The sequence below is a fragment of the Opisthocomus hoazin genome, chromosome 2, assembly GCF_030867145.1.
Source record: "Opisthocomus hoazin isolate bOpiHoa1 chromosome 2, bOpiHoa1.hap1, whole genome shotgun sequence".
In the NCBI taxonomy this organism is placed as follows: Eukaryota; Metazoa; Chordata; class Aves; order Opisthocomiformes; family Opisthocomidae; genus Opisthocomus; species Opisthocomus hoazin.
The window spans coordinates 109,113,617-109,137,313 of record NC_134415.1 but is presented as its reverse complement, the minus strand read 5'-3'; the positions used below and the strand labels follow the sequence as shown (position 1 = coordinate 109,137,313).

The window sequence follows — 23,697 nt, the reverse complement described above, 5'->3', positions numbered from 1 at the left end:
CTTAACAGATGGTTCATGTCTGAAAATTAACTGTATAAACTAGTAGCAATAAGCTAATTTTTTGCAACTTAATGTCTGAGTACAGGTTATTTTTTAATAAACTGGTGTCCTTCACTTTTACAATGTTCAGCTTTTGCTGGTGCAGTTTGAAGTTCAAACTTACATTGATAGATTCATCTGGCAAATTTGGATTAAAAAATTGTAATGAATAGGAAGGGTTTTGCGTACAACTTTCTAGTGAAAGAATAATAATGGGGAAATAAAATAGTTTTGTAGTTAAACTTCACTACCACATATCTTTAGTTATTCTGCTTGTCTGTGCAAGGCTGTGGCCTTCATTATGAAGTATCTTCCTTCTCTGGGCTAGAAAAATGAACACCCATTGTTATCTGTATTGCTGTTGCTTAAAATTATTTGCAAAAATTTAAAGAAAAACCTTATGAAACCATGTAGACTTTATGTAGCACAGGCATTGTTTTGATGTATGTGTGTTTTAGAAAGATTAGTTTATCCAACAAAACTTTAAAAAATAGTTTATCTATTTTTTAATATATAGATCTATACTCAAACTGCCTAGATGTACACTATATATATATAATTATTCAGTATAGTCCTTGATGTTCGGTTACGTAGTTAACTGTCAGAAGTGACATGGGTATAGTTGATTTTTGTCTGGGAGAGAGGGGAGTAGGACACATGATTCTCGATGCCCTACAAATCATTGGTAAAACAGTATTGTGACACCTAAATTATGTGCAGTATTGTGGTTCAGGCGTTTATTAAAAGACTTTCTTTGCCTCAAAGTTGACAGTAGTAACAGAGATGTGTTTCTTTGCTGGCTTTCTGCCTGTGCGAGGATGCGCAGTAATTCTGCACTGACTTTTACCTGTGTGCACAGTTTTTCAAGGTTTAGTCCATTTCAAATAATGAATTTTTGTACACTAGAGGTTTGCAGACAGCCAACTGTCCAACTAGTACTGTCTCCTCAGTAGTCCTTCCTTGATGTCAGTAATGACTTATACAAAAGTATCTTCCTAAGAGGTATCCTGTATATAACCCCTGGCACAAAATTCAGCCGCACTGGGAAGACAAGAGGAAGACAGCTTCTCTCAAGATGTGTTGCTATAGGCCATCAGGTAGAGGAGCATCATTAAAAATATCATTTTTTTTTTTCTTTTCCATCTGAGAGACTTTAATGAGGAGAATTATAAACTGTATGCATCTAAAATATTTAATCACTGCTGTTCTAATTAGATGTGTTTATTTCAGCATCTTAACTGGTGATGACGAAGATGAAGAAATATATAGTACTGAAGATTGTGGGTTTGCAGCCAAGAAAAGGAAAAAAGATCATTTTGGGACAGATTCGCAATGTAAGACTGGGTTTTTTTATTTATTTTAGAAGACTTGCAGGTTCAGCAAAATTTTATAGTAGCCATTCATTTATATTCATCTATAGAGTAGCGTTCTGAGTTATGTTTACTTCTGTCTTGGCAACAAATTTTGATGTCAGAAGTGATACATCTTAATTGAACTGTGGCATTGATCATCTGTGGTGTGATCTAGAGGTAATTCATTTAAGAACAGTAATTCCTGAATAATAAATGTCTTCTGATACTGACCACTGTTTTGTTTTTTGGACAAGTTTTAGATTAAGCTCTTTGGGATGCTTATGGAAGCTTCTGATTACCAAAGCAGATGTTTTATTTTTGCTTAATTCAAATTCTGATTAGTGATACGGCTCTCAAATTAGTTCATAACAAAATAATTTGTCATAATACCTATAGCTCTTGATAAAGACTTTATCAGTATTGAATTTCTTGAAAATAGTCTCTTTTTTAAAAAATTAAGATATCAAAGCCATTTTTGTCACTTCTTATTTTCAAAAGATCACCTGTACATTAGACTGGAAAATATGTGTGTGACAGCAAGTAAACTTAATGAAGCAGAGATTTTGGTAGAGTAGGTTAAAAAAGGTAAGTTGATAAGCACCTTCTTGGTGTTTCTAATGCTTTGATCTTGAAATCATCTCGATTGTTTGTATATTCCCAGAAGCATAACAGAGATGGTCTTGCAGAAAGCTGGAAGCTTCCCCAGGCTTGTCTGGGTGTTATTCAAGTGGCTATATGTAAGAGCATGCTTTCATTTGACAACATAGAAGACTTCTGAAAGCTGGAGATCGGCCTAGTTGCCTTTGTTAGTCTTGTATAGTTGACTTCCCTGCAGCGTTCTGCAACTAGTTGAACCGGGTGAATGCAGAGCAGGCACCTTTACAGAATAAAATAGATTAGAGGGGTGGAGTGTTCAGGAACAAAAAGGTTGCTCATTTCTGTACTTTCCTGTGTTAAGTGCCCAGGAGCCTGTTGGGGTAAAAAAGGTCAGGGGTTTTGTAGGAAATTGACTGTTGTTGGTACACAGTTGACAAAAGTTGTGCTAGATCTGCCAGTTGTGTGCCAACTCATGTTTGATTTCTAAAATTCATTACCTTTTTTGAAGTACATAACATGAAAATTTGTAGTCATCCTTTTCAGCCTTTATAAACTTCCTTCATTAAAATTGTTCTCCCATCTTTCCTATCTTATGAAGCATTTTATTGAGGATGGTCTGTTTTGTTCGGTTTCTTTCTAGAAGGCATTACCTAAAGTGGAAGCCTAAGAATGCTTATGTTTTGATTTTTATTTTAGGTTTTTATCATGAAAAGTGGATTTATGTTCATAAAGAAAGCACCAGAGAGGTAAGTCCTGCATGTTGTGGGTCAATTCCTATGATCTTTATGCTTCTTAATTGACAAATAGTATATTAAAAAAAAAAAGGCGTTTGTGCTGTGTCATCTTAGGGGTTATATTCAACTCTCTTCATTGGCAACATAGTACATCTGCACGTGGTGAGGCAAAGGCAGCTAGCAAAGTGACTTGTCTTGTTTAACTTCTTCATCCACGACCTGGATGAAGAGTTAGAATGTACCCTCAGCAAGTTTGCTGATGACACCGGATTGGGAGGTGTGGTAGACACACCGGAAGGCTGTGCTGCCATTCAGCGTGACCTGGATAGGCTGGAAAGTTGGGCAGAGAGGAACCTGATGAGGTTCAACAAAGGCAAGTGCAGGGTCCTGCACCTGGGGAGGAACAACCTCATGCACCAGTACAGGCTTGGGGTGGACCTGCTGGAGTGCAGCTCTGCGGAGAGGGACCTGGGTGTCCTGGTGGACGACAGGTTAACCATGAGCCAGCAGTGTGCCCTGGCTGCCAAGAAAGCCAATGGGATCCTGGGGTGCATCAAGAAGAGTGTGGCCAGCAGGACGAGGGAGGTTCTCCTTCCCCTCTACACTGCCCTGGTGAGGCCCCATCTGGACTACTGTGTCCAGTTCTGGGCTCCCCAGTTCAAGAAAGATGAAGAGCTACTGGAGAGAGTCCAGCGTAGGGCTACAAGGGTGATGAGGGGACTGGAACATCTCTGCTACGAGGAGAGGCTGAGGGAGCTGGGCTTGTTCAGCCTGAAGAAGAGAAGGCTGCGAGGGGACCTAATAAATGCTTATAAGTATCTGAAGGATGGGTGTCAGGAGGATGGGGCCAAGCTCTTTTCAGTGGTGCCCAGTGACAGGACAAGGGGCAATGGGCACAAACTGAGGCACAGGAAGTTCCGTCTGAACATGAGGAAGAACTTCTTCCCTCTGAGGGTGACGGAGCACTGGAACAGGCTGCCCAGGGAGGTTGTGGAGTCTCCTTCTCTGGAGATATTGAAGACCCGCCTGGACGTGGTCCTGTGCAGCCTGCTGTAGGTGACCCTGCTTCAGCAGGAGGGTTGGACTAGATGATCCCCAGAGGTGCCTTCCAGCCCCTACTATTCTGTGATTCTGTGACTTACATGGGTCATTGTGGAAGAGATGTGGGAACTTGCAAGTATGGATGTAATGGTTCTCCACTACTTCTCCAAGCCCGTTTGTCCCTGTGTTGTGTGTCTTTGAACTGAAATTGAAAGTATTTGCAAAACCAGAGTAGTGTCTCCAGAGAAGGTGTCTGCAGGCAGCTACCTGATACTTTGTAATCTTCATGTAAATTTGAATACAAGTAAAACTTCAGTTTCAAACTTTGCAGAGAGGACCTTTGTATTCCACAAAGTTGTGATGCTTTCAGTTTGGGATACAAACTGTATCGTGCAACTGCAAAGGGAACGTGAAAGATCTTGAAATGACCTCCTGGAAAGCCAGGAGTTAAAATATATCTGTCATATGTAGAGATAAACTGTCTTGAAGTTTGAGTTTCATTCCTGTGTTGATTCCTATGGTTATCTGGGGTGGGTGGAACTTGGACTTGTCTTTCATCCACAGTCAGGAGTGCCAGCCAGGAGAGGAGGCAGGTGAGTGTGACTTGCCACACAGGCAAAAGTTGGCTTTGAATTTTGGAGCTGAGAGAGATCATAAAGAGCACTGTACTCGGCAAGAGCATGGTACTGTGGAGAGAGGTTACACAGAGGAGACACTGGAAGACTTCACCTTGCAAGCCAGTAACCCAGAGGCTGCCCTTCTACATCTGAAGGGTGTTACAAAGTCTTTCACCAGATTCATAGCCCTCTTCCCTAGTTTTATCTTCATCTGTGATAAATGTAGTTACTTACATTGGGCTGCAAAAGTCTCAAGCATCCTCTTTCCCTTTGTGCCACCTCAAATTTAGGGTAAGAAGGAAGAGGGGACAGCAGACTGTCACCAGTCATTGTGGTGTTTTGTTTTGAATCGTAAGGTTGTTAACCTGAGTTTTCAAACTACATTCAGGCCAAAAGACAAATTGCTTAAAATCACTCACTACTGCTCTTCATAAACTGTATGTTGAGATTCTATACACACACAACCCCCTCCCTGTGCAGGTGTTGGTGTACTGGTGATGTGTGACAATTTGCTTGGACTTCTTGTCCATTCAGAGATTGGACAAAATATTTTGGTGGACCATTTAGCTTATTCTTCTCACTGTTCTTGTCTTGTAATAACTGACCATTCACCTTTCCTGCTTCTTTTTTTTTTAAAAAAAGGAAACAAAAAACTAAACAAGGGTAATTAGCATTAATCACTTATCTTTTTCAAGTAATTCCTTGTATAAATTCAAAAGCCTAAAGTAAAAAATTAAGTAGCAGGGAATAAACATACTTGAAAAAGTAGCAGGGAATAAGCATGCTTGAACCAAAAAATTCAGAGCAACAGTTTAAGCTAATCTGAAATGTAATTTACAGAGGCTCTACTTTTCCTTACAGGTTGTAATTTTACTTGATTTCAAAATGGCTGCCTTGCAACTAAAATTCTTTTTCCAAACTGGATACTGAATTTTAGGGCAAAATAGCAGGAGAAGGTCTTGATAAGAAGCATGTGAAACATGCTATGGGAGAGCACTAAATAATAAATAAAAGCAAAACAAGTGCAGGTATATAGCTGAAATTAAGTAGGAGGTGCTCTTGGAGTAATTTTGTCGTGGTATTACATTAGGAAAGGTAGAGCTGAAGCGTCACAGAAATGTGCTTCCTGCTGTTCAAGGGACTTCTCATGTTCATGTATTTAAGCATAGCCTTTTGATAACTGTTTAGCCAGAGAACAGCCACAAATATTTCAACAAAAATTTCTTGTCTGCAAGTGTTAGTTCACTGCTGTTAGCCAGCCAAGTAGTGCATGTTGTGAAGTGTGCAGCACACTTGGATGTCAGGTATATTAACTTGATGAGCGAGCAGTGTCATTAACCAAAAGGCAGTAATTACCACCACTCTGCAGTGAATAGTTAACTGTCTCCTGTCCCACTGTGGTACATTCAGGGTAAGCTTTCACTGGGTTGCAAAAAGGACCGTTAAGTTGTACTACCATCTTCTCAGCACCCCATAATTCACCAAGGAAGTCTGTCTAGGAATCAACTTCAGATAATTATTTATTCCCCCCTTCCCTAGGCTGATAAGGCACACTAGCACACTGCTCTGCAAGTATCTATTTCACTAGTTGTAGAGTTTTCTAGCCTCATTATATTTGTTCCAACACTCCTGTGTGGCTTTGACTCTAAATTTACTCAGCCTATGTGATCCCGTGTCATTTCGGGCTGCCACTGCCACCTTAAGTAGTTCTACAACAGCCTCTGAAACTTCCATTTTCACCTTAAGACACCTGTGCAGAACTGCCAAAAGAAAATGTAATTTCTCTTGCTACCTAAGAAAAATTGTGCCTAAACTTCTAGCACCCAGAAAATAAATTCTAGCTGTTGGGACCATTCGTTTGTTTAATCCCAGGAGCAAGTGGCTGTGTCCTTACCCTCAAAAGTGAACATAAACTCAGTCAGTTAATGCTTATGGCTGTAAGCTCGGACTGCTGTACGAACAAGCTCTGCCTTCTGCTGAGGCAAATGGGGGGGGAGTGCGATAGCCACGGGAGGGTACCGGCATTTGTGGCCATACAATAGCAACGTAGATTGCCAGGACACTCGGATACCAGCAATTACAGGCTGCATGACTAGTATGAATTTAAAGGCCTTGCTGATGAGTAATGTTGCATATGTACCTGTTGGTTCCAAATAGCATATCTGATTTAATTTGGTCAGCAAGAAATTTAATAAATATTCAGTCCAGATACATTATATTTCCAAGGAGCATGGTATATGTAAGCATCAGTGGCATGGCAGTGTGCTTTTCTGAATATTTTCGTCAATTTTATGTTTATTTCTTTCCATCAACGTGTTTTTATTATTCTTCTCAGAGACATGGCTACTGCACTTTGGGAGAAGCTTTTAACCGCTTAGACTTTTCAAGTGCAATTCAGGACATCAGAAGGTTCAATTACGTGGTCAAAGTAAGCTCTTTATGTTATATGCATACATTAAAAATGCATTTGCTGTTGTGCCTGTGTGTACAAAAGAAATAATTTTGCACTGAGTAGTTGATGATTTGTGACTGTGTAAATATCCTGTTCATATGTAATTTATACTGCATGAAGCAACTTTAAACTGAGTCATTTTTCTTTGGTTATAACTCGTTATTTTGCTCTGTGAAAACCTATAGCTTGAAGAGGATGGTGGTGGCTAGTATGCTGTGTATTTAGAGGGAAATAGTGATGGTAGTTTTGGTTGTTTTTCATCAGTCTGGGTAGTGAACTCTCTATTTAAAGGCAAAATAATTCCTATACAGCCAAACCCAGTAAAGTGTAGTATATCTTAAATATGCTTAAAATAGCAATTTCCAGAAGAATATTTCATGTGTAAATATTCTGCAGTTTCTGTTTCTTCTGCAGCTTCTTAACAGTCCTGTGATTCATTGCACTTTTTTAAAATTTATTTTTGTCTAGAACAAGATATATATGCTTTAACCTTTGTTAACATCCCTTAAAACTCGAGACTCCAGCTTTTTCAGTCTTTTTTTTTTGTCTTCCAGAAATGAGTTTTATTGCGAGTTGTCTTTTACAAATAATGTATTGACATGAAGCTTTTAGAAACAGTTATGATATACTAATCTCATGATTCCTTGGAAAGTCCCTTTGTCACTGTGTTAGCTTCTCTGGGTCAGGTCTAGTTTTAAATTGAGAATTAAGTGTGTGGAAACTGTAAGTTTTGGACAACAGTGCTATTTGCTGGTTTTCCAAAGCTAGGTAACTTGTACTTTAGGGAACCACGTAATGTCATGCCATAATTTCTGCAGTGCCTGACCAGGTGACCACTTGGAAATACCTATTCTGGGAGATGCTGATCTTTCTCTAGCCCCAAGGTTTTTTGTCTTCTAACCTGAGGTAGTAAGTGCTGGTCCCAATTCCTAGAGAATCTCAAAATGTGAGACATACCAGGACTAGAGTTCAGCTTAGTGGTGAGGCTGTTCGCAGATAATATGGTGGTTGGAATGTATCCAAAGCTTGAAAAAACACAAATCAAAATTAAGTAAACATACCAGGAGAACACCCTTAACACTAGGATGTGGAGTATTTGGAGAGAAAACACATTCTACCCATCCTTGGGAAGCTGAGACAGTGTGTTATACTTCCAGAAAAACAAGAGATGTGGGACCAAAGGAAACAAAGCAAAAAGGACTTTATTCCAGGCTAGTGATTATGGTACTTGCCTTTTTTATTCCCCTTGCAGATTTTTTGGTTTATGTATGCATTGTGGTTTAGAACGCTGCTTTTTAATGCTGTTTTGGGAGCAGAAACAAGAACCTTGATCTTTGCCAAGACTTTTCAGCATCAAACAGTAGGAAGAAAAAGGAGCATCTAAAAAAGATGAATCACGTTACAAATGGGGTCAACCTTGAGTGCCTGACTTGAATGGTAAACAGGTAGAATGAATCCAGAAGTAGAATTTTACACGTTTTTTTAGATGCTGCAGTGCCTAAGATGGGTTGCTCAAAACAGTTTATCAAAACAAAGTGCAAAGTCGAACTTAAACACCTTGACCAGTTTCCTTTCTGTTTGCCAAAAATATGAAATGGCTGGATTAATTAGCCAGGCTTAAGATTGTTGAGAAAGGATCAATACTTCAAAATTCAGAAATTTGGCTTTGACCCAGACCATCACTAGAGCAGTAGTAGACCCTAAGAAATTAGAGTGGATTTAGAATAGCAGACAGACTTCCGAAATCCTTTTAACATCTTTATTTGAAATTTTTAAAACTTTAGAATTGTTTTACGGTTACAAATATTTAAAAATACCTTTGCATCAGTTCCTCTGAGGTGATGGAGACAAACTGACTTTTATCTGCAGGTACAGAAACTGTACATCGTAAAGACCTTAAAAGTTACTGAGCTTCTAATAAACATGATCAATATGAATGACAGCTGCTGCTCATTCTGTAGCTGTACAACTTGTTGACTTGAGAAACATCTGTGGTGTTGTATCTAATAAATTAAAACATCTATGTGGATGTCAGTAAGATGTGAAGTTGTAACAGAATTTAAAAAAGGATTTTTAATCTGCTCTGTCAGATTTTAAGCCAGTCTGCAACTGAGACCTAATGTAAGAAGCAGATCATCGCACACCTGTCTGCTTTATCATAGAATAGTTGGGTTTGGAAGGGACCTTTAAAGGGCATCCAGTCCAACCCCCCTGCAATAAGCAGACAGATCTTCAACTAGATCAGGTTGCTCACAGCCCCGTCCAGCCTGACCTTGAGTGTTTCTGGGGATGGGGCATCTACCACCCCTCTGGGAACCTGATAGTGTTTCACCACCCTCATAGTAAAGCATTTCTTCCTTATATCTAACCTAAACCTACCCTCTTTCAGCTTGAAGCCATTATCCGTTGTCCTATCCATACATGTCCTTGTAAGAAGTCCTTCTTCAGCATTCTTGTAGGCCCCCTTCAGTTACTGGAAGGCTGCTATAAGGTCTTCCTGGAGCCTTCTCTTCTCCAGGCTGGACAGCCCCAGCTCTCTCAGACTTTCCTCAGAGGAGAGGTGTTCCAGCTCTCTGATCATTTTTGTGGCCCTCCACTGGACCCACTCCAACAGGTCCATGTCTTTCCTTTGCTGAAGGCTCCAGAGCTGGATGCAGGACTCCAGGTGAGGTCTCACAAGAGCAGAGTAGAGGGGCAGAATCACCTCCCTCGACCTGCTGGCCATGCTGCTATTGATGCAGCCCAGGATATGGTTGGCCGCCTGGGCTGTGAGCGTACATTCTCAGGTCATGTTCATCTTTTCATCCACCGGTACCCCCACGTCGTTCTCAGCAGGGCTGCTCTCAATCCCTTCATCCCCCAGCCTGTATTGACAGCGGGGGTTACCCTAACCCATGTGCAGGGCCCTGCATTTGGCCTTGTTGAACCTTACAAGGTTCATGCTCATACAACTTGTACAAGTTTTCATTTACTTCCTTGGAATTTCTAATGGTGGAGATGTCTTGTGTAGATCACATTAAGTTCAGTGCAGCAGTTCCATTTCTTCTCCTCTAAGAATTTTTCCTGGTTATGCATGAACACAACGATGGTTACTTTTATGTGTGTTTTTCTACTTGTTGCATTTAAGATAGCAAGATATAAATCAAGAAAGCTTTTTTTTAAATACCAAGCCCTACTGGATAGCCCTTCTTTATTCCTAGACCACCAAGATGATCTGTTTTGGTTTTCAAACTAACTGAAAACCTCCTAATTATTATTTAAAGTTAATATAGACGTCTGTCCAAGACCCTTTTAGCATGTGCAGTGGTGGGTGGAGGTGGGATCATGTTTTCCTGTGGGTGTTTGTGCTGTAGTATAATGATAATTTCTTAGCTGTTAAATGTCTGATATATTGAGTTTGACATGGATGGTCTTTTTTCAGAATGTTTGCATTTGAATAAGCAGTTGATCCATTCAAAGTTATAAAACACTAGTAGACAACATAAAGCCATGGCTGTGCACGTATCAGTAAGGTTGAACTCATGTCAGATCCTTGTACTTATTAATCCTTGCATATTAACCTTCACTGAAATTGGAATATTCATTAAAATCAGCCAGGTGTTAGTTTCTTTGATTTGATCTTTAGTCTGAGTGACATAACTGATTTTTTTTAAAATTAGCCAAGAGAAATGTACATACTTGCTCGAATTGGCAAACTGCTGGAGACCTCTAGGTGTGCTCCACATTATTAATCAAACTAAAACGCTTTGAAAATGCCAAGAAAGAGGTCCTGATACCTAGTCTCAAAAACTGTGTAAATAGATCACTTGTGTTTAAATACATCAGGAGAATTATTTCCTCCTTTCATAGTTTTGTCAGGGATCGTGCAGAGAAGCCAGAAGGAACGTTATTAAATCAGGGAAAGAACAGGTGTATTATCCCTTCCTCCAAAGGAAAATTAATGTCGAGTGTAGTGTCAAATCAGTGTTTTAGAAATGAAGATACAAAATCACTTTTGGCAGTCTTTGTTCTCCCTCTGTGCCAATGCCTGATGCTGTCCTACAAAGCACGGCTCTGCAGGTTAGTGTGCAGAGCACTCCATAGAGGATGCTGGTTTCTGCTCCCTGCTTTCCCTTTGACGTACTGAGAACACTTGTTCTGAGCTCAGCATTATGAATCGCAATTGTAAAGCTCAGTACCACACTTCTAAACACTGCAATATGGTCATAAAATCGAAGTCTCTCTTACATTTTATACTAAGAGACCATTTTTCGTTGAAGAGGCAATCGTTCTTATCAGCTGCAAAACTGAATCTAAAATGTAAAAGCAAAGGTGTCAGAATGGAATGAGGAAGCAGGGTCACCTAGGCGGGTTTTGAGTATCTCCAGAGAAGGAAATTCCACAACCTCCCTGGGCAGCCTGTTCGAGTGCTTCATCACCCTTAGAGTGAACAAGTTTTCTCATGTTCAGATGGAAATTCCTGTGCTTCAGTTTGTACCCGTTGCCCCTTGTCCTGTCACTGGGCACCACTGAAAGGAGTTTGGCCCCATCCTCTTGACACCCACCCTAAAGATATTTGTAGGCATTTCTAAAGTCCCCTCTCGGCCTTCTTCAGGCTAAACATGCCCAGCTGCCTCAGCCTTTCCTTGCAGGAGAGATGTTCCAGTCCCCTCACCATCCTTGTAGCCCTCCGCTGGACTCTCTCCAGTAGCTCTTCATCTTTCTTGAACTGGGGAGCGAAGAACTGGATGCAGTACTCCAGATGGGGCCTCACTGGGGCAGAGTAGAGGGGAAGGAGAACCTCCCTCGACTTGCTGGCCACACTCCTCCTAATGCACCCCAGGATCCCATTGGCCTTCTTGGCACCCAGGGCACACTGCTGGCTCAGGGTCAACCTGTTGTCCACCAGCACTCCCAGGTCCCTCTCCGCAGAGTTGCTCTCCAGCAGGTCCACCCCAAGCCTGTACTGATGCATGAGGTTGTTCCTCCCCAGGTGCAGGACCCTGCACTTGCCCTTGTTGAACTTCATCAGGTTCCTCTCTGCCCAACTCTCCAGCCTGTCCAGGTCTCTCTGAATGGCAGCATAGCCTGATGGTGTATCCACCACTCCTCCCAGTTTGGTGTCATCAGGAAACTTGATGAGGGTATACTCCTTCATCCAGGTCGTTGATGAAGTTGAACAAGACTGGGCCCAGTACTGACCCCTGGGGGACACTACTAGTTACAGGCCTCCAACTAGACTCAGTGCTGCTGATGACAGCCCTCTGAGCTCTGCCATTCAGCCAGTTCTCAATCCACCTCATTTCACCTCCATGAGCAGAAAGTAGTGCACTATGTCCATCACACCTGGGTTTGACCAGTCTGATACTCAGAAATTGGAAGTCTGGTAGATGGTATCAGTTCAGTGTGATGTTCCTGGCCACCAAATCTGTCAGGGGGTTCAGGACCCAGCCACATCAAAGACCACATTTTTATTTGTGAGCTTTCAACAGAGACCTCCCTCCATTGTTTCATTACAGCTTATAAAGGCCGTATGTCATGTGCTATATTGGAGATAAATATTGGTATTTGTATATTATTTTGAAAATGTACATCACTTTGAGTTGTTCATTGAATGCCAGGGGGAAAAACTAAAGCTTTCAGCATTTGCCTTGCTTCATTTTCTGAACTCTGTAGTTAAGATTTCATGAAATACAGTTGCAGTGCTCTAGGCTGTTGTAGGTGAATGTATGTAGTGAAAGTTTGTATTTGAAACCATCCTTTACTTCTGGCATTCTTCTGAGTTTTAATTCTTTGTCCTAGCTTCTGCAGTTAATTGCAAAATCCCAGTTAACTTCACTGAGTGGTGCAGCACAGAAGAACTACTTTAACATTTTGGACAAAATTGTGAGGAAGGGTAAGAACTAAGGTTTTGTAATCTGCTTGTTGACATTTAACTGCTGCCACTAAGCTATCAGCTGACTTTTTTCTTTTGTTAGCTTTATTACTGTTTTTACATTGTAATATAAGCAATAGCGTATTTAATTGGTGAAAGGCTTCATACTTCCTATCGCACAGTTTCAGTAAGTTGTTTTCTCTTGATTATTGAATTGTGTCTGTTGAAACAGCTTGGTGAAGTTAATTGACAATTAGATTCTGTTCGGAAACTATTGGTTACTATTAAATTTTACTCTTAATGAAATGTGGAAGCTTTTTAGGTTCATAACATTTGTTTTTCGATTTGCATGATATACTGAGATTTATAGTGCATAACTGCTTTATTGTTTATTTTTAAAAAAGCTATTACTTAGTATTGAAAACTTTTTTCCTCACACTAAATGGAGATATAATACTATCAGTTTTGAACAGAAGAAATCGGATTTATAACTAGTTGTTCATTATTAAGTTTATTAAATGCATAGCATGAAATGTTACATGAAATTTGTGTGTGAACTTGTTAATTGTTGATCTTGCATGTTTGGAACAGCATTAATGAATGTCGTGGTGGGAATTAGGGCAGCTATTTGCACACACACTGTTGACTTGTAGTTAGTTCATCTAAACAAGTGTTTATTAGCCTGAGCTAACTGTATTAGCTTGGTTGACTCAGTTAACCAAAATTGTATTTGGTTTGTTTTGTTTTCCAGTCATGGAAGACCAGTATAACCCACGATTAATCAAAGATCTTCTACAGGATCTGAGTTCCACTCTCTGTATACTGATTAGGGGAGTAGGAAAATCTGTGTTGGTAGGGAACATCAATATTTGGATGTGCCGATTAGAAACTGTCCTTCTGTGGCAGCAACAACTGAAAAACCTTCAGATGAACAAGGTATATTATTAAATCATGCTAAAAACATAATTGGGGGAGAGGAATTATATTGAACATTGGTTTATGAATTTAAGTGAACAAAGTTTCGAATAAATCTTAAACAGTTTTACTTGTTTTCTTTGTTTTTAGAGAAGTAATATGAAATTAATGAAATGGAATCAACTTAATTTTCTAATGTTTTAATCACTCTTTTCTAATGAGAGCTGTTATAGTGTCTGCTGGAAGTTTATGGTAGACATGTATAGATGTAATTGTTTTTCTCACCCAAATAAATTTCAAAATGTTTATCTTTAGATTGTCAGATAGAGATAGAAAAAATACGAATTTTTAATTCCAAAGTAAATGTTTTATTACTGAAGAAATATAAATCTAAAAGAATTTTAGAGTTGGATCAAGAACACAAAATATTCCAGTAGCAATTTTACAGCTTTATTCATTAGCATAGTTGCTTTTTATAAAAAAAGGATAATGACTTAAGCATCTGGACACTGATCATGCGACTTTGTTAAAAGCATGTGATATGCACTGCTCCAGGTTTTTGTAGTGGAGACTTCTAATGATAAGCAGGCAATTTTTTTAACCCATCTGGGTTACTCCTGGAGGAAGAAATGCTGCAAGATGTTGCTCACGGTAAAGTCATACAACTGTTTGATCTGTTTGCTTTCAGCTATGAAATTTTGAAATTGTCTTTGCTGTGTGTGCCAGGTATCTGAACAGAACAGCTAATCTTGGAATAGAAAGGAGAAGTGAGGAACCCAATCTCAGCAGTTTTTATATGCCCAAGCAACCACAGCATAGACAGTTTTGAGACATTGCAGTTGCTGCATTTGTTTCTTTCCTTCCAGCGTGCCACTTCAACCAACGTAAAACAGCTCAGATGGAAATAACTGATGAGAAGTCTTGCGTTACAATCTTGCATCTGTAATGCTCACATATTCCTGAACAGAAGGATAGTCCCAGAGAAACTTTATAACAGATGGCACTATGGAAAGTCTAGTCCAGAGTGAGATGAATGGTTGTGAAACAAACTGCCACAAGTGAGAGCCTGCTAGAGTACAGCTGCTGTGCTGCCGGTGCCTTGCGTCTGGGCAGCCCAGCTAGCTGGGGCTGGCAGCTGCCCATGCTCCCTCCCTCGCCAGCTGCGTAGGGCAGCCAAGGCTCCAGATTCAGTCGTATAGGAGTTGTGCTGTAGGTTATCCTGTCAGAGTTCAGCAGGGTTGCACGCTCTCATTGAATACTTTCTCAGTGCTCTGATCTGTCACCCTCTACAGAATTCCTTGTTTACATAGGAAGGGAACTGTCTCCAGACTTCAGAAACGAACCTACTCTCTTCTGCCTCTGACTTTCATAATGTTTTCATTCTATATTTCTGCTCGGCAGGCCTATATTCGGTACTCTAGTTGTCTTAAGGCAAATTGACATGTGCTCTGTTTCTTAATAAAAAATTGAGAAACTGTAATTGGTTAATACCTATATTACAGTTAGGTTTTTATTAGACTTTTCTCAAAGGTGGAATTGAATATATTGCAGTTTTCAAGACTATATGCTCTTGAATGATTTTCTGAGAGAAGTGTTTTAAAATTATTTGAAATTTAAATGAAGAATTTACGATACATTTATTTTAATAGTAGGAAAGCTGTAAGTTCTAAACCTACAGTCTGTAGTTCCTTCTGTACCTGTAGTCATTTAAGTTTTCAACAACAGCAGTTAGAGCATAATAGTAGCCAAGTAATCAAAGATTCTAACAATATCTAACCATAGATATTACTCGGTGGTTTTGTACAAACTAAGACCTGAGATAGCTCTGAAGTAAGAATCTTATTTGTGCCTTATACTGTCAAGTTTTTGTAGTTACAAGTCTTCAACTCTTATTTCCAGCACGTCAACAATGGTCTTACGCTTAGCGATCTCCCTCTGCATATGCTGAATAACATCTTATACAGGTTCTCTGATGGCTGGGACATTATTACTCTGGGTCAAGTGACCCCAACTTTGTACATGCTCAGTGAAGACAGGCAGTTGTGGAAAAAACTCTGCCAGTACCATTTTGCAGAAAAGCAGGTAATGAGCTCTGTCATTTGCATAAATGTGGCCCTTATCTTTGCAATATGGTATACTAATAATGAAGTGTGAACTCACCCTTTTTGAGCTAAAAATGTGACAGTGTGCAGTAATAGTGAAAATGTTCTCTATTTTTGGGGCTTGCTTCATACTAAAAATTGTATACAGCATGTCTGCAAGGTTAGAATAACTATCGTGCTGTTTCCTTGCATTACTTTAAAAAATGTTACCATAAAATGACTTTTCTTACTACACAGTCCTCAACAAGTGTGGTAGAGGGTACCTCTAAGGTGTTTCTAATTTTAGTACATAAAGTGGAATTTCTTCTACTAATCAAGGCAGGGAGACAGATTGCTCAAACTTCTAGGCTATGTGAACAGTGTGCTGAAGCCAAAATTGGATTTTTGCAAAAAAGAATAGAACAAATTCTTGAGATTTTGAAATTAAGAACAAAAAGAGAAATGGTACTTTTTTGTCTTCCTCATAAAAACCACTAAAGTAATCTGGAAGTGCCTCCAGAACTGACTTCATTTTCTGACAGTAATACGTGCTGGAACAAAATCAGACTGGATGAAAATAAAAGTATGAAAATAGAAGTTGCCACATCAGAGCTGGAGGAAGAACTTTAAAAACCTAGTACATAGAAGACTGCAGGAAGTGAAAATACTTGTTCTTAAATCTGATAGGTTGAAGTGGTACCATTTGGTCAGTGACTACCGGATTATTATTGTTATGACAGGAAAGGTAGAAGTGAAGATAATTAACTCATGTTGGAGTTGACCCAAATAAGAATTCTGGTGAGATGAAAGGTTTTAGAATGAACTTCATGGCGAATATAGACAGACAAAGGCAGACTGAAAAACCCTCCTTCAGAGACAGCTCAGAAGAATGCAAGGTGAAGTTACGAGGATAAGAAGTTTAAGCTTAATGTAGCAATTGAATGGATTTTGAGAGTAGATGAGGTGAGCTCTACTGAACAGTGACAGAACTGGCTGGAGTGGAAGTTGTTATGCTAAGGTAAGCCTGGGGAAAAGATCGCTTAAGCATTTCGGTAGAATTAGCTAGCCCTGTGCCTTGTAAAGGACACTTCTACACAGTGTTTGCAATGTGTTCCTAAATGTGCATATTAATTTTCTTACCACGTTATTAATGATACAAATCTAATGATTTTATTTATTTGCCAATATAAAATTCTGCTTTTTCTGTTTAAAAGTGTACTACCTTAATAAGCTACAGAGTCATATGAGGTTATGTAGAACCATTGAAACAACCACAAAAACATACTTGATATCTGAAGAGCACTTTCAGAAAAAAAGAGAACTCTATACAGGGAAGCTATTATAAAACGAAGTGAAGTGTAGCTGAAATCACAAAGGCAGTCCTATTCTCCCCATCTCGGAGTCGTCTTCTGAATGAAGAGAGCCCTTAACGTATTAGCATTAATCCACACTGAGTGGAACAAGAAGCCCTTTACAAATACATACTTAATAAACCTTGGCTGTGTATTAAGCTGGGGAGAAACAGCCATTGTGCATCAGCTAATCTTTACATGTAGATTATGTCCTCAAGAAGTACATCAATTGCTGATTATTGCTAGCCTTCTAGAAAGATAAGTACATGTGAAAAATAATCATGTATATACTTTTACAATGAAAGAAAAAGCATTATTTAAAGCCGTAGTTTCTGCCTTAACAGAAAACCACTATTTGTAATGCACACTTTTTTTTTAAATCTCATTCCAGAGTAGTTTTTGTAAGTATAAAATTAATTACTTATGGCTCTAAATACTGTTTTTGTTATATGATTATTGATTATAATTAGAATGACTTCAAGACAGTGGAGTTAGATAAGCTGTGTATGGCCTACTTAATCTTGGCAAATATGCACTCTCCTATTTTTAGTGTTTTATCTTCCATTTCTTTATGGCTAGCTCTCTCAGTGCTTTTTAGAGATGTATGATGTCAGATTATCGACTTCAAAGAATTCCAGTTACAAAACTTCAGTGTAACTACCTCCTCCCCCCCACATCTCAGTTCTGTACCTGATTTGACTAGTTCTTTAACAAAGGAAGATTTTAATTATTAATTTTATGTCCAGTTTTGTAGGCATTTGATTCTAACAGAGAAAGGTCACATTGACTGGAAGCTGATGTACTTTGCGCTTCAGAAATATTACCCAATAAAGGAACAGTATGGGGACACCTTGCATTTCTGTCGACACTGTAGTATTCTGTTTTGGAAGGTAAGAGCTTTGAAATAGATAGTCAGAAATAAGTTGAAACAACTACTGCTGATCTTCTGAAAGGAAAAATACTGAGATCATCTTGTCCGTTTCCTCATGTGAAATGTGATTAAGTAATATCTAACTTTTAAATCATATATAAAACTTCTATATAAAATCAGTATTAAATTCCAAAATTGTTCTTTATCTAGCATTTTATCTCTTGATATCAGATAACCTCAGTGCTTAGAATTGCAAGAAGTCCTTTGTCGTCTTGTATTTCTTCGATCTTTTGCAAACTTGTTAAGAACTTGTATGAAGTTAGCCATTTTACGACATCCCTTTTCTAATGATGGCATGGCAATCAATATGTCTCTAATGAGAACTTATCACTATAGTATTCCTACTACATTAATGTAAAACTCTGTATTTTTAGTCTTGCTTCTGTGCCGTACGAAGCTTGGAGGAGTGTTTGAACCTTCGTTGAGAATGTATTTTATGTTGATGCTGATGTTTACCATGAAGCGTATACTGTCTTACAGGATGATTTTTAGTTTCTGTAGGGCATTTTCATGTTTAACTTGTGTGGGAATGCATAGTCCTGCTTTTACTTTGTGTTGCACCATAACTTAGCCTTCTGATCAGTGAGACTCTTGATTTTGCAGCTCAAAGACCAGATATGGGTAGTGTTAGGCAGACAGCAAAGAGCACAAAATGTTTGAGAAATCTTGGAAAATACTCATATTCTAATTCACAGAAATGAGTTGCTCGTGTGTCGACTTTCTGTAATTTTAAGAGGAGCTGCATGTCAGCGTAAGGCTTTTTTTTTATTTTCCGTAGAAAAAACTAGGCAGTTTGACAGGATAGGCTAGCTTTCATAAAGTAGCATATTACTGAATGATGTTATCTTAAAGCTGAGTATCGTTTATATCACAGGAGCCTTTCAAGGTACTAATATGTTTTGTTAAATTCATAGTAGGAAAGCAGGTAGTGAGAACTAGCTTCTGCTGTGAAAAGCCTAGGCATTTGCTGAAGAGCCTGTGTCAAGAATGACATTACAGTGGAATTAGTCTTTATCATGTTGCTCAGTATGTAGGGTAAATTTTTTTTTTTTTTTTGGAAGTGGAAATCTTAAAGGTAAGCCCACAGCATGCATACAGGTGGGCTTTTTGGTATCAGGTTTGTTTGGATTCTTTGGCTTTGTGTAAAGGGTTGATGCTTTCTACAGTAAATTTCTCTCATTCCGATCTTCGTATAATTGAAAGCATAGCACTTAATATTAGGAATGACTAGATGTGTTTGGAATTAAATGTTTAACTTTGGAGATTGTGTGTGACAGTAAGAGGTAGTGAACCTGTGCAAGTAGATGTCTTGGTACCTTGACTACCCCAGTCTGCTAGTGGAATAATAGCACTCGTTTTGTGGCTTTGCATTTTCAGTGAAACATAAGGCTGTAAGCTGTGAAGGTACTTTGTGTGGATTGATGAGCAGTACCGACTAGATCATCATTCCAGTGCTGACTGCCTCATCCTGGAGTTTTGGGGAGGGCTTAAAGGGACGGTGTGGTTATATGTGAATTGCATGCTTCTGCACTAAAATTCTGTAGCAGGTGTTGGGGATTGGCTGCTTTAACAAGAGCACAGTCAGCAGGTTCAGGAAAGTGATGCTCCCTTTTCACTTGGCGCTCACTGGGGACACTGCATCCAGCTGGGGGTCCCCACTACAGAAAAGTGATCAAGAGATGGAGTCCAGGTGAGGGTCGTTTATAGTCAGGGAGGCTTGAAGACCTGCCCTGTGAGGAGAGGCTGGAGAAGACTGCTTCAGAGGAACCCAAGAGCCTGCCCTAAAGGCAGCCAAGCAAGGGAACAGTTAGACCATAAAAGGTTGTGCAGTTTCCATCTTATGTTCTCAAGACCTGCCTGGATAAAGCTCTGAGCAAGCTGGTCTGATCTTATAGCTTACCCTGGTTTGAGCAGAAGGCTGGACTAGAGACCTCCCAAGGTGCCTCCCAGCCTGGTTATTCTGCACGTGTGCATTGCAGTCTAGGCCTTGGAATCTAAGCCTCGTCCCTGTCTTAAAATGTTTGATCAGACAGAAATACGTTGTTAAATGAATTGATTTCTGCACAACTGGCACCCTTATTGGCAGGGACACGAAGAGGTCAATCATTGGTCTGAGAAATGGTCCCTCTGTCTATAGGGCAGTGTGAGCAGTGGTAGTCACTCTGAGTTATGGGGGGGGGGGGCGGGGAATAGCTATATAGCTATATCCTTTCCCAAGCTTTCTGAAGAGAGATGAGAAACAAAGTGGGGGGGCAGTGGGACAGGAGGTGCTCTATTAGTTCTAGAAAAGTTCTGTGCTAGGCAAAAATACGTCTTAATCAAAACTTTTATCAGGCTTTAACAATTCATTCAGGCTTCAGTATCATACTCGATTAGACAGATTATTAAATATGTATATGAGTGGTTGACATACAATTGTGTCTATAATGTGCAGGTTTTTGTTCTTACCTGAAGCTTTTACTCTGTCTAATTCTATCGGGCGTATAGCAAAAAAACCCACACCACCAAAAACAAGCTTTAAAAGAGAAGTCACAGTTACTTTACGGAGGAAAAGCAGCAAGTGTTTGAATCTTGGAACAAATGGAAGCACCGGGTTCTTCAGATAGTTTATAATATGTGAAAACTTGGTTTCTTCTTTTAATGGTACACTTGTAAAATTGGACAGCTTTTGCTTTCGAGAGCATTCAGAAGAACTTCAGCCAACGAGCTGAACACTTCTTGATATTGCTTTTTTTGTCTTCCCTCATTCAAGAACAAAGCAAAACATTGGAATAGTTGCTGAGGAAAAAGTACTTAAGTGATGAGGGCATGAAGAAGTCTAGCAGAGGTTAATTTAACTTAGCTGTGTTAAAGCTAATAAGGAATGTGATTGCTCTTTATAAATTCTTCTTAGACAGAGAAGGGATAAATAAATGTAAGACTGCCTAGGGAAAATATTTAAGCTAAGGGACAGCCTTGATGCAGATAAGTTGTGGAAACTACTTGTGAGTAAACTTATGCTGAGAGTTAAGAGTTTCCAAGAACCAAAGCAGCAAGGTTCTGAAATAGCCACAAAGCTCAGGCCTAGCTAGGTTGAGAACAGTTTGTATCAGTTTATGAAATTGATAATATAATGTAGTTGCTGGCAACGTGAGGGCTACACACAGGAAATTCTTATGGTCCTACATTTCTGTGTCCTTTTAAAGAAGGCCTTGCAAAAGAAGGGACTGATGGCTACTGAATTGAATGAGCAAACAGTTCGAGCAGGGAAGTGACTTCTCACTTTTCGGTATGCTATAATAATCTTAGTGTTACTTTGAAGAAGTCTTTAAGAACTTCCAATAAGTGGCATTTGTATTCCTGTTATTTGTTTAAAACCTGTGACCATACAATACAACAAGAAGGAGACTTCTAAATTCGCTGTAGGAGGTACAGCAGTATAACAGAACATCTTGGACTCTTCCTGCTAACGGAGGGAATGACTGTAAGAAACTCTTCATGTCAAATAACTGTCTGAGAAGTGACTTGATTTGTCCATGATGAAAAGGAGAAAAATATGTAATTTCAGTAGCGTAAAAGTAATGGCAGACTAATTATTGATTGATTGCCTCTGTGAATGCTTTTTATGTATACTATTTCTTCTGTTCCACTAGGCAGCGTTGCAGTCATGGCCAATTCTTTTATCTTCTCAGCTAACTCGGTAGCACGTTTCAGTTATCCCCGAGATGGCCATAGGAGTACAAATGCCTTTTCTTCTTTCAATATCCAGCGCTTTATGTGAAGTAGTGTAATTGTTTTGCATAAGTGATATGGTTCACACTTGGTTTTACTCTTGGGGCTTACTGTGGTTTTGGTTGTCCAGCTCCTTGTGATTTGCCACAAGAATAAAAGACTGTTTTTCTAAATGGCACATGCATCTTAGCTTCGATGAACCTTACCTCTGCTTGTTTTACTTCATGGCTCTCCTTCCTGCTTCCTCCTTCATGATCTCAAAGGACTACCACCTTGCTTTGTTACTCAAGGTATTTCCTGTGTGTCTCATCTCTTTTCGTTGCTGACTATCTGTAATGTCGAAGTGAATAATGTGCTCATTTCTAAGTGTTTGATACTTTTTGTTTCGATTTTGCTTCCCCACATAAATTTAGCAGCAGGAATACTTTGCTTCTTGTTTCCCTATTAGATAACGTAGTGGTGACTTTCCATCTCAGTTTTTCATCAGATTTGGTTTTCATTATTGCCAGATTCCCTGTTAATGCTGTTTCAGCTAGGGACCATAATTCAACTTCTAATGGACATGGGTGTGTGATGTCAGTGATATCAGCAAGATTTGCTAAGAAATGGGTTCCTCTGCGCTCAGTTAGAAACCATTTCTGCACTCCCTGATGTATTTCATTCAGTACTTAAATCTGAAAACAGTAACATGAATCTCAGATAACTTTCTTTAATACCAAGGTACTAAAACTGATTTTACTCCACTCGGAATGCTGTAGTCACACATACTTTTATGAAAGTCTCTCTGAAAAGAAATTCCCAAAACAGGCTGCATATGACTTGGGAGAGTGAGGGGAGGCATACATTATATAGAAAAGGACTGTAGCTCCAAAGTTGTTATGGGAGCTTCTTAATTTCCAGTTATGATAAAACTTGAGGAGGAAAACAAATACATTTGCTAGTAAACACTCCTCCTGGTGAATTCTCGTTAATTTAAAATAATTCTGTTTTAGCTTTAAGTAGATGCATTGAAAATCAGCATGATTTGAACACTACTTATTAAACGTAATTTTAAGGGAAATACCTTTTTCTTGGAAGAAGGAATACTCATAATTACAGGAAAGTCATCTTTTCAATCCTTGCCACTTTTTTTCACTGTAGAATTGCTTTTTCTGTTGCTAAAAACCCTGAGAACTGACTTTAGTGATACCTGTATCAGACCTGTGCCTCCTGACTGAGCAGAGCTTTCAAAAGTGTTTTTATTATGATATGCGGAGCAAAGCAGATAGCATGTTACAAATTCTGTCTAAAATATGTAGAAGTATAAATACACGCTAAAAGGGAATAAACCTTAGCTTCTTTTCCTGAATCCTAATTCTGATGGTGTTTTTTCCTGGAAGCTAGAGAAGTAATGACAAGACATTGACAAGGCAATGGGTAGAGAAGATGATAGTTCATTAGCAACTACTTCTGAGTGTTTTCTGCTGTGGTGTATCTCTTGCTTGCAAATGTCATCTCAAAATCAAGGTGCTAGGTTGAACACTTCTGGCCCTAGTCTTCTGTTCGTTCTCATCTGCAATTCCCCCAAACAGGCAGTTCTACCTGAGGTCTCATCTATTTGTCCTCTTTTTTTTCTTTGTTTTCCCCCATGTGTCATGAATGTAACAACTGGTTCTCGGGTGATGTTAAAGCAATTATTAAAAAAAGTGGAAGGATGAGGAGGTGATATCACATGATATTTTCATGTAGTCATCCATAGACTTAATGGAAAAACACAGATAATAAAATATCTCTAGAGTAACAATTTTCATTGGAAAAGCCGAGTAGTAGACTGTTTCACTTAGTGCACTTTGGTGTTGCATAGACTTTGGAAGGGAATGTGCGTCTTTGACAGCACTTCCCTTGCATAAGTTTCCAAGTGAGAAAAAAAATTTCACTTACAGGTTTTCCTGCTATTAACTGAATTGCATGTAACTTATTTTCCTGTGGAAACGAAAGAAATGAAGACTGCAGTGGTCTGCTGTCTACTTACTGTGTAGTTA

General features: G+C 39.2%; 1 protein-coding gene across 3 annotated transcripts in view; it reads left to right on the top strand.

Moving 5' to 3' along the window:
- FBXO25 (F-box protein 25) overlaps positions 1-23,697 on the top strand; it is a 38,574-nt gene that overhangs the window by 12,614 nt on the left and 2,263 nt on the right. For 2 of the 3 annotated variants that reach the window (XM_075414753.1, XM_075414754.1), the window contains exons 3-10: positions 1,270-1,373; positions 2,685-2,734; positions 6,716-6,808; positions 12,614-12,707; positions 13,438-13,622; positions 15,501-15,683; positions 17,781-17,924; positions 21,940-21,966. In XM_075414753.1, the coding sequence (XP_075270868.1) occupies positions 1,270-1,373; positions 2,685-2,734; positions 6,716-6,808; positions 12,614-12,707; positions 13,438-13,622; positions 15,501-15,683; positions 17,781-17,924; positions 21,940-21,966 (880 nt within the window). The remainder of the gene's footprint in view (positions 1-1,269; positions 1,374-2,684; positions 2,735-6,715; positions 6,809-12,613; positions 12,708-13,437; positions 13,623-15,500; positions 15,684-17,780; positions 17,925-21,939; positions 21,967-23,697) is intronic. The other variant, XM_075414755.1, reaches the window with a different exon arrangement.